Genomic DNA, 11,394 nt, shown 5'->3' with positions numbered 1-11,394 from the left:
AAAAAAAAAAAAAAAAAAAAAACAAAACTTGGCTCCTCCATTATTTGTTAACTACAAAACCTCTCTCTGCCTTGATTTTCTTATCTGTAAAATGGAGTGATTAATTGTAACTGATGGGTTAATTATTCTGAGACAGTTATAATTAATATAAACCATTTTGTTTAGTATCTGGCCCATAGTAAGCAAACCAGAAATATATGCTATTATCCCATTCATTTATAAATAAAGATAACTTGGGTTAAGGTAGTTTGACTTATTCTATAATTTCACCCAGTTAGAAACAATATAACTATCAAATATGCATGTATAAACAAAGTAAATTTGCATTTAGCATTACTCATATTACCATTATTTGACTACCTTATCTCTATGAGGAGCTTTGATAAAAATTGTTTTCTTTGAGGCTGAGGATGTGGCTCCATCACCAGTGCCAAAACAAAAACCAAAAAAATTCTCTCCCCAGGCTTTTGATAATAAAATAAGGTTTATTGATTTGATAATAAACAAAAGACTTAACAGTCCAGGGGATAATGAATTTAGAGTAAGAGTTGGGATGCTGTTGTGGCTGTTAGCGATGTGACAGAGGGATGCACCAAGCTTTGCCAACCCCCCAACTGTATTCAGTGCTAACTCAAATGACACATGGAACATGCATCACAGAATTGTTAAGGTATGTGTTTTTATAATAACTTCTGTTCGGTAGGGAATAAGGTTAAGGAGCCTGGCCTTGTTGATACTATAATTGTTTCAGTGTAGCTTGTCAAAACCAGAGGCAATGAAAGAGAAGACTTATTAATAAATTCCCATCTGCCTGAACCAGTGGTGGTACATGTTTGACTGTTCCATCAGGAAGCTTGTGCCACTAGTGATACAAGCAGATCTAATCACTTTTATCAGTCTTTTTGCTAATAGAATAGTAATCTGCCTGATGGGACAGTCAGTAAGCCATACAAATGACAACCTTTTTGTGAACATGTTAAAGGACATGCACTTAGATTCTTTTTTTTTTTTTTTTTTGGTACTAGGGATCAAACTCAGAACCTTGCACTTGCGAGGCAGGTGGTGGCACCACTGAGCTAAATCCCCAGCCCACACCTAGATTCTTAAATGAGAGGCAAATTTCGAAGCATTGGGCTGGTCCCTTTCGGGGAAGGCATCACTTGTAACAAAGACTATATGCTGAATTCTGTGTGTGCTGTACTTCAGTTATCTATGTGAGTCACATCAAGGTTTCATTTCTCCTATACCTTGTCCTTTTGTTTTTTCGGTGGTTTTTTTTTTTGTTTGTTTGTTTGTTTGTTTTGAGACAGGATCTCACCAAGTTGCCTAGTCTGGCATCCAGCTTGGTATCCTTCTACTTCAGCCTCTCAGAGTGCAGGGATTAAAGGTGAGCACCAGTATGCCAGGACAAAGGTTATGATTCCCAACTGGAAACAGAGCCCAGACCACCACAGTGAAGGTGCTAAGTCTAAGCTACTAGACCACAGTGGGTTCCATTCTCTGCCATCTTCCTCCTTCCCCAAAATGTATCATTCACAAATATTTCAGAATGTCACATCTAGTAAAGGACTCATTTTTAAACAATATAACTGGGATACCATTACTACATCTAGAAGTTTTAACAATTTATTAATATTATTGCCAGATGGGGCCAGGGATTTGGTTCAGTGGTTCTGCCACCTGCCTTGCAAGCACAAGGGCCCAAGTTCAATCCCTGGCACCCCAAGTAAAATAAAAAACACAAATCATTAAAAAAAATTATTGCCAGGTGTGGTGGCACATGCCTATAATCTTAGCCCTCAGGAGACTAAAGCAGGAGGATCGCTGTGAGTTTGAGGCCAGCCTGGGATACATAGTGAGTTCATTGTCAGCCTGAACTACATAGCAAGACTCTGTCTCAAAAAACCCAACTATATTTATAATATAATTAATATCTACACAGTTCATCAGTTTTCCCAGTTATCTCAAAAGTTTTTTTTTAAACAACTTCGTAGCTTGAATCAGTATCGAAATGTCCATCTCAACTTATCTCTCTTTAAAATGGCTGCATTGAGATATAATTCACATTGAATAAATGGCACATATTTAATGCAATTTTACCAGCTTTGACTGTGTGTGTGTGTGTGCGTGTGTGTGTGTATTTATATTTGTGAAACTGGCTGCAGTCAAAATAATGAACACAGCTGTCTCCCCAAATGTTTGCTTGTGTCCTTTGTAATTTCTTTCTTGCTCCCTTTTCACCAGGCAACTAATGGCCTACTTTCTACTTTCTGTCAGTACAGGTTTGCAGTTGCATGATTCTTTATAAATGAAATCATAGTTTGTAGTCTTTCTTTTTTTAGACTGTGTTCTTTTACTGAGCATACTTGAGATTTATCTTTGCTGTCTTTCTATTGCTAAGTAATACTCCACTATCCATATAGACCACAGTTTATCCATTTACTTGGTGGTTATTCGTGCTGTTCCCAGTTTGTGCTATAAATGATGTTAATGAATATTTTTTATATACAAGTCATTGTGTGAATACAGTATATCTTTTCATTTCTTCTGGGGAAATACCTAGGAACACCATGATAGGATTATATGGTTGGTATATGTTTAACTTTGTAAGAAACTGCCAAACTCCTTTGCAAAGTGGTTGTACCATTATTATTTTTTCACCAACAGTAAATGAGTTTAGTTCTATGTTTTTGTTAGTACTTGATAGGATCAGTTTTTATAATTATTAGTCATTATAATAGATGTCTCATTTTAAGTGTGGTTTTAAAATGTAGTTCCCAAATGACTAATGATGATGAGCATCACATGGTTGTATCTCACCTGTTTGGCATTTTCAGTAAAGCAGTGAAACCCTGTCTCAAATTTTAAAGGGGCTAGAGGGGTACCTCAGTGTGAAGGCCCTGTTCAATCCCAGGGCTGAAGTAAAGGAAGGAAGGAATTATTAGGTTCCTGATTGTTTCTAGGGCATTTCAGTCGACAGAGCGGGGAGGAAATAGAGACACACATATAAATAAAAGATAAAATGTGAGTTCTCCAGTGATTTTTGTTCAGATTTTTACCTAAACTTCCTTCATTTGCTTCTCTTTCTTGTATACTGAAAGTCCTAGTTTTCAGAGACCTTGTGCTATTTACTCATTTGCTACAAACAGCATCACAACAGCACCAGTGCTGCCTTTACTAATACAGTTACTGAAAAGTTTATGTTGAAGGAGATGAGTAATCGGATTTTGTTTCGGAGTCATTTGAAATAGTTTATCTTCATGGTTATGTTAGCAAGTTGATAAATAAGCATTTACATTAATTTGATTCATTTTACCTTTAAATTTTAGAGATTTTAATTTAAACCTTTTTTTTTTTTTTTGAGTCAGTGTCTTCTATGTAGTTCAGGCTGGCCTTGAACTTACTGGGTAGCCCTGGCTGGCCTCAAACTCATGGCAATTTTTCTGCCTCTGCAGTAGTGGGGTTATAGGTGTGTCACCATGCCCAGCTCTTTAATCTGTATTGAAATTATGTAAAACATTTATTCCCAAATTCAGTCTGAAATACATACATGGTATTTTCAACTTGGTTCTGTCCTTGTTCTTTCCTAGTTTACATTCCTGTTGTTAGAAAGTATGATGAAAACATATATATTAATATGCTTTTTCCCATTCCTTGAGTGAATGGTAATATACTATACACCTACCTGCTTTTCCTCACCATATCTAGTAGTTGTTTCATTACCATATATAGAGGCATTCCTCATTTCACTATTAGTTGCTTCATCTCCATGTGTGTCTGTACCATAATTTCCACCAAATGCCCCTCTAAATGAGTTAGGTTTTAGCCTGTATTTTGCTCTTACAATGTTTTCTTAAGATCTTTTCATATTGTTGCCAGTATAATTTCAGATCTGTGGTTCTTTTGGTATAAAACTCTTTTTTATTCCTCACACTTTAATTTCAGAACAAAATAAGACCATGATTCACAACATCTAACCCTGGTTTCAAATTATGGAGGAAATGGGGCTTGAGGCCCTTGTTTCCTGCCTTAGACACAGGATAGGAGAGGAAAACCCCACTAGACATCAGAGGGAGCAAGGTGGGACATGGCCACTCGAGGTTGCTGTGGAGCCATGGAGACGCTATACAGAGGGACAGGTTTCCCCGTAGACATTCCTAATCTGCTTCTCCCATTTGATTTGCATCCTCATCCCCCTATAGTTGGTGATTTGTCAGGAGCAAGTACTGGACTCCTCCTGGGTACTTTTTCTTCAGTGTCCAGGACCAGTTTTCTCATGCAGCAGATGTGGTTAGAGTGGCTCACAGGGTTCCTCACAGGAGAAGCCAGAACACAGCAGCACAGTTCCAGATGGCAGCACTACCAGGTCCTTTTACAGCCTTGTTTTCATCTGTGTCAGCCTTCTGCCTGTGTCTCTGCACTTGGGTGTTGGGGTTGATTTCCAGGTGCTTTTTGGCCACCATTTAACACATTGTAGAGTTGCCGCATAGTGCGTGGGCCTTCATGATCAGCTCCATGTTAGCTGTCCAGCCATAGGTACTACTTAGTTACAGTGCAATAAGGTGAAGACACAAGCTTATTGGAGACTGTCACCTCCTCAACCTTCATATTCAAGTTTTCTTTCAGGAGTTTGCAGAGGTTCTCAAACTTTGCCTTGCTCGCCTGCATTTTCTTCTTCTCATCCCTTCTTTGGTCGTGAAGGCCTGGCTCTTTCCATCAGACTAGAGCTGCTGCATGCAGTACTCACTGTTAGGCTTGGTCATTCGCATCATTTCTGTACATGCTCCACAAAAGCAGTGTTGGCCACCTGCTCTTTACTCTCACCAGTGATATAATAGATGGCTTCTGGGCCTTCTTTATGTGAGACACATACTCTGACAGAGAAGTAATCTCATCTCCAACTCAGGAGGGCAATGATTTTTAGTGGAGTCCCCTCGAATTTCAGGCTTTTTATTTATTTGTTTTTCAGCTTTAATTGAGTTTATTGGTACATTTTAGGGATACAGTACAGTTGCATTCATTGTTGGGATCTTGTACCTCTACATGACAGGTCTTGATTCTCATTTTTTTCCCCTTACCCCTGCCCTCCCTTCACCCCCTCCTCCCCTCCCCATCTACAAACACTTTATTTTCATCTTTTCATTCTCTCACATTTTTTTCTTTTCCCTTTTTACTCTTCCCCTACCCATCCCACCTTCCCTACACCTTTAGCTCCTTTCTTCCCATTTCTAAGTGTCAGTAATCTTCTTAGAATCTTATGCATTGTTGCAGATTATTCACACCAGGGAAACTATTCGGTATTTACACGTGTGACTTAATTTATTTCACTTAGGAGTATATCTTCAATATGTATCCATTTTCCTATGAATGAATCTATTTTCTCGTTCTTTATGGCTGAGTAATATTCCATTTTATAGAAAAACCACATCTTCTTTATCCAGTTTCCAAAGGATGGGCAAATGGGCTGTTTCCAAGATTTAGCTATTACAAACTGTGCCGCTATAAACATGGGTACACATACTTCTCTGTGATATGATTCTTTTAGTTCTCTTGGAAAGATACCCAGCAGAGGGATGGCTGGGTCAAATGGAACCTCCAGTCCAACCTCTGTGAAGTATCTCCATATTGATTTCCATAGTGGTTGCACCAATCTGCACTCCCACCAACAATGGAGAAGGGTTCCTTTCTCCCCACAAACCCGCCAACATTTGTTATTGTGTAATTTCTTATTTTTGAGAATGCTTCATAGAATTTCTTGTAGTTCTCTTTATTGTCTGCCTACTCAGAGAAGATCTCAGAGTACTTCTTAACAATGTTTTTGTGGATAACTTTTAAGATTTTCTCTGCTGGAACATTTTTTGGGCGATGTCAGAGGAAGGTCTTTAGAGTCTACCTTACCATGGATAAAGTTTAGGTAGTCTGATATAATTTCAGCCAGTTGTCTGTGAAGAACATGTTTGATATTCTTTTTTCTTATTCTCAAAGAAGTCAGAAGGACCCCACTAGCAATTGAATAGCAATGCCTTGACTTCTAACTGACCTACAGAGTCATACTACGCTGCAGGTGTTCCTTCCAGTCATTGGTGAGACTCTTGTATTCTTCATATTCCTAGAGCTGGATGTGGTGGTGTCCACCTGTAATCCTAGCACTTGGGAGGCCGAGGCTGGAGGACCACTGCAAGTTGGAGACCCAGCCTGGGCTACATGGTGAGTTCAAGGCCAGCCTACACTACATAGTAAGACCCTGTCTCAAAAAAAAAAAAAAAAATCATATTCCTCCTGAGTGATATCATCAGGGTTTCTGGTCCAAATGGGCTTGGTCATGTTCATTTCCTTGTGTTTCATGTATTTCTCCTCAGTCTTCTTGGTTTTCTTTTTCTCACCTTTACCAGTGTCTTCTTCCTCATCTGAACTCACATTGTCAATCTTGGGCCTCCTCTTCTTTCTCTTCCTCTACCTCCTCACTGATTTCCTTCTCTCGTTCCTTCTCCTAGTAGAGTGTGATAGGATAGCCTGTGAACTGCAAGAGCTTCTTCACCATTTCTTCAACCTGCCTCTTTTGACTACTCTGATTGATCTTCTTTGAGGTGGAAATCACTTTGGGCCCTGGCTAGTGGGCTCACTACAGTTGGCATGTACAGTGAAAGATCTCTGGTGGAAGACCCCCAGCATACTGCTCATTATTGTTGTGCTTTTGACCACAACCACTTTCTGGGCCACCAAAAAGACAGAATAAAATCTAACATCAAACTGCCCAATTGTGGAGATGTCTGCACCAGCCCGAAGAGTCTCCATAAGTGCTTTAGTACTACACTTGGTCCTCAAATTATTTATGAGGTAACCCTTGGTCATGCCAGTACCCATATCCACCAAAGTCAGAGTGCACTCCTGGAGGTTTGGGATGATGTCAATGTTCAGCTCTTCACTTCTGTCCAAGTATCTGTCAGACTCTCATAGGGGATCTCATCCAAAGCATTAGAACCATTAGAGATCAGCTCCCAAAGGAAAATTTCCTTGTGTGGTACAGGTTTTGATAAGACGCATGAGTTGAGCAGTTTCTGCCTGAAAGGCAAAAGTCTCCACTTTGCCCTCCCCGTGGTGCACCTCCTCAGGCATCATAATGACCTGTTTTGACAAATGTATATACTTGTAGAGTCCCAGCTCCTGTCAATATATACAATATCACCAGTCACTCAAAAGCTCCTTGAGTCCCTTCATAGGTGGTCACCTTGGATGTGGGTCTGCCTTGGATGCTCTTCGATTAGATTTCTCTCCCAACTTTGCTTACAGTTTTCATCATTAACTTGTATATTCACAGAACCCAGAGTTACACTGGTCCTTCGGTGAAGGTGTAGGTTTGATTCTCTCCCTGTGCCCTCCCTGCCTACTGTTATTTTTTTCTTTTAAACGGCTTTATTAAAATGTAATTTTCATGCTATGCAACTCAGACATTTACTGTGTACTTTTCAGTGGTTTGGAATATATTGCATTATTAATATTTTTTAATTGTATAAATATAAGTAACATAAAATTACTTTTTTTTTTTTTTTTAGACAGGTTGGGTCTTCTCTGTAGTCCAGGGTGGCCTTGAACTTGCTGTGTAGGATAGACTACCTTGAACTTCCTGGGGTTATAAAGCAGGCATCACCACGCCTAGCTCATTTTTAAGGAATAAGATATTACCATCAGTTACATTCATGTTGTGTGTAGCTATCACCACCATCATCTCCAGAACTTTTTCATCATCCCAAACAGAAACTGTACCCCTCTAAACATCATTCACCCCTCCTCTTAGTCCCACTTTACGTTAATGAAGTTGCCTCATGTAAAACATCCAATATTTGGCTTCCTTTATTTGGTGAAAGGTTTCAGGTTTGTTCATATTGTACCACGTTAATACTTCCTTTCTCTTGCATTTTTTCCTGTGGGTGGGTAGTGGTAATATGCATATAATAGTTATAGTTTTGATCCTTTTAAATTGTGCAGTTCAGTGGCATCTAGTGCATCTGGTGTTATGCAACCAGAACATTTCCATTGCCCAGAAGGAAACTTCATATCCATTAAGCATTATTTGATCTGCTTGTTTTCTCTGAATTTCCCTCTTACAGATATTGTATATAAATGGAACCCTACCCAGAAACAAGACTTTGCTCTATGTGCCTGCCTTATTTCACCCAGCATCCTGTTGTCATGGTTTGTTCTTGATCCCCATGTATTAGTACTTTTTATTGCCCAAGAATATTTTTAAAAATATCTTTTGTTTATTCACTCATAGTAATAAAGGTAGTTTCTAGCTCATGGGTGTTAGGAATAATGCTACTACGAACATTCATGTGTGGGCTTTGATGTGAACATATGTTTTCATTTCCGGGAATATACCGGAGTGAAATTGGTGGGTCATATGTCAACTCTGTGTTTAAAATTTTAAATGCTCTCCAGGCTGTTTTCCAAAATGAACAAATTATTTTCTACCCAAGAGAGGTGCACATAGCATTGGGATAGTGATGGTTGTATTTTTCATGGACTGCTTTGAGCAGAGACCTTAGTATCTTCATTTGGCAGTGGTGGCATGAAATGATGAAAATGAAATGCAGAAGCTTGTGACTCAGGGGTTTTCTTGTATTTGAGATCCAGTTCCACAAAAGTACAGTATGTTCAACTGTTGTAATTTTTTCTTTGGTAGACATTTCAGTCCCATCAGAAATTATTTTTTATGATTATATATCTTTGTAGAGTTCCTGAGTTGGAAGTAGAAGAGGAAACTCAAGTTCACGAGATGACCTTGGATGAGTGGAAAAATCTTCAAGAACAGACCAGACCAAAACCTGAGTTTAACATCCGGAAACCAGAATCCACTGTTCCTTCCAAAGCAGTGGTGATTCACAAGTCAAAATATAGAGATGATGTAAGCATTGCATTTTGTTTCTAGAGGTAATCCTTCACGTTTACCTTAGTGGAAATGTAATAGACCTTTCTTACTGTTTTGAAAAACTGAAAATTAGTAATTGGCACTCTTGTTTCTGCTTAAGACTAATCAGAGGATGAAAAATAATTCATACTTAATGTATTGACACTAAAATGCAAAGCTGTTCCTGAGTTCAATCCCCAGGACCAAAAATAAATAAATAAAATGCAAAGCTGGTAGAGAATAGCACGTTTTCAGCCTAGCCTAGAACTGGACAGAGACTGTCCAAATACTGTGTTTGTTATGTGTTCATTGTCTATATCTTCAGAGGTACATAATGTTTCCTACACAGTGCTGTTCACAGAGGATGTGACTACTTTGTATTTCCACAATTAGATTATCTATAGCTTTAATTCTTGATGAACATCTCCTTGGGAGTAGTTGATCATCTTATACTAAAGTTGGGAATCCAAACACTGTGATCCTCTTTTTGTGACAATTCAGAAGCTGTGCACCCTTTGCATAACTGCAGAGAAGTCCTGGGCTGCTGGACAGTAGGGTCAGGTACTGCCGCAACAATCCAAGCTGCGAGAAGTTTCTTAGTATTGCCAAGGCCTTATTTTCCATGCTTTTGTTCAGCTCTATATCAGATGCCTCAAGTTTTAAAGGGAGATATTTTAGGGAAAATATCTGCCACCATAAATAAATTTATAAGACCACAGGGTTATTAATCAGACTCTGTTTAAGTTACTGAACTTAAAATATCCCGGTTTCAGAATTTAGAATTTTTATCATTTGATCCTAGTTTAATACTAGTTATTCTAGATAACTCTTTGTTGTTGGGTATTAGTTGTTGATTTTGAGATGGAGGCTTACAATACTATGTAGACTTGTCTGTGTGCCTGGTATTAGTAGGCTGTCAGTGTGACAATATTCCTGAGATAATGAACTTACAAGGAGGAAAGGCTTATGTTCACAGTTTCAGAGATATCAGTCCCTGGTTGCTTTACCTCATTGCTTTAAGCCTATGGCAAGACAGAACATTATGGTGGAAGCATGTGGTGGAGGAAACTGCTCACATAGAGAGACAGATAGGGGCCAGGTACCCTGTCCCCTTCAAGGCCAAGACCTAGATTAGTGACCTAACTTCTTTCCACTAGGCCTCACCTTATAAAGGTTCTCCTGTCTCCCAGTAGTAACACAGGAATGAAGCCTTTAATACACGAGCCTCTGGGAGACATTTATAATCCAAACTCCTAAGAGTTCCCACTTACATATTGGTTGTAAATACACATTAGTTGTATTTTTGAATGGATATTTTCTTTAAGCAGTTATTTATGATATAGTAGCCCCTTTGTCTTGTTTGGTTAGTCCAAAGTTTAGGGGTTCTTACTGATAAGTCTTGCTCTACCAGAAACATCTTTTATAGACACAGGATGCCAGAGCCTTACTCTCCTGGGGATCTCTGTGAGGTGTGTGACAAGCCCATTAGCTGGTCAGGCTGGCTGGGTATCCACTGTCTTGATTCCTTTCTGTTCTGAGCAATGTAAATAAAGCTTTGTCTGAAGCAGCTGTGCGTCTGGGTGAGAAACATGCAGCTGACATGTCAGGTAAAAATAGAAGCCTCTTTCCTGGTCCACAGCTCTCATTTTTTCTGGCTTCAGAGATGTGTGGGAATATTGGAAGCAACTGGGTTAGCTGAGTCATTGGGCTTATTCTTGTTTGCTCTTTGGTTCTTGTAAATCTTAGGGCAGTTGCAGATTCTGTGATCCCACTTCAAGCAACAAAAGCCACATTGTGGGGTCATTAGTTTACTTTTTTCTGGGCACCTTAAGACAAAAGCCTGGAATAAAACCTGTTTACATGGAAGTCTGCTGCCTACAAAGGTCAAATCTAAAGCAGCTCTAGGAAACATGCACTGTGGCTAGGGCCACAGAGGCGAGGAGACCCATGCCTGAGACTGTACCATCTTCCTCATTCCCCCTATGCTGAGTTCCCTCTTGGAGATGCCCACATAAAAATCAGCACCTCTATGCTAGTGCACACTGCTAGCCACCTGTCTTCTGGGTAAGAGAGGGGTGTATTGTTGCCTCTTACTGTTTTGTGTGTGTGTTTAACTTCCAGCCAGTATTTGGCACACTCACAAAATTCCTTTTACCTTTTTAGCACCAGGGAGCTTTATCTGAAACTGAAACTTTGAAAGGGACACAAATGTTAAAAATAAACATCTAGTGAACATATGGCTGAAAAGAATCAGTGTTAAGGCCGAGGATTTAGCTCCTGAGCCTGCCACACAAGCACGAGGTCCTGAGTTCGATCCTCTGTACCAAAAAAAAAAAAAAAATCACAGTGCTCGTGGAAATTTTTCCATTTCCTGGGCAAGTTGCAGGAATTTTTAACTCCATAGCACTTTGGAGAGTCTCATCTAAGGGCAAGGGCACATTTTCTTTTCTTTTCTTTCTTTTTTTTTTTTTTTTTTTTTTTTTTTT

The 11,394-nt window shown here is 39.2% G+C and overlaps 1 protein-coding gene across 1 annotated transcript in view; it reads left to right on the top strand.

Moving 5' to 3' along the window:
- Window positions 1-11,394, top strand: part of Habp4 (hyaluronan binding protein 4) — a 31,702-nt gene that overhangs the window by 16,674 nt on the left and 3,634 nt on the right. Inside the window, exon 7 of the mRNA XM_010607652.2 lies at window positions 8,734-8,905. Within this exon, the coding sequence (XP_010605954.1) occupies window positions 8,734-8,905 (172 nt within the window). The remainder of the gene's footprint in view (window positions 1-8,733; window positions 8,906-11,394) is intronic.

This window comes from Fukomys damarensis, unplaced genomic scaffold, assembly GCF_012274545.1.
Source record: "Fukomys damarensis isolate Sample0158 unplaced genomic scaffold, DMR_v1.0_HiC HiC_scaffold_27, whole genome shotgun sequence".
In the NCBI taxonomy this organism is placed as follows: domain Eukaryota; kingdom Metazoa; phylum Chordata; class Mammalia; order Rodentia; family Bathyergidae; genus Fukomys; species Fukomys damarensis.
The sequence above is the reverse complement of the archived record's forward strand: the minus strand, read 5'-3'. Positions and strand labels throughout refer to the sequence as shown.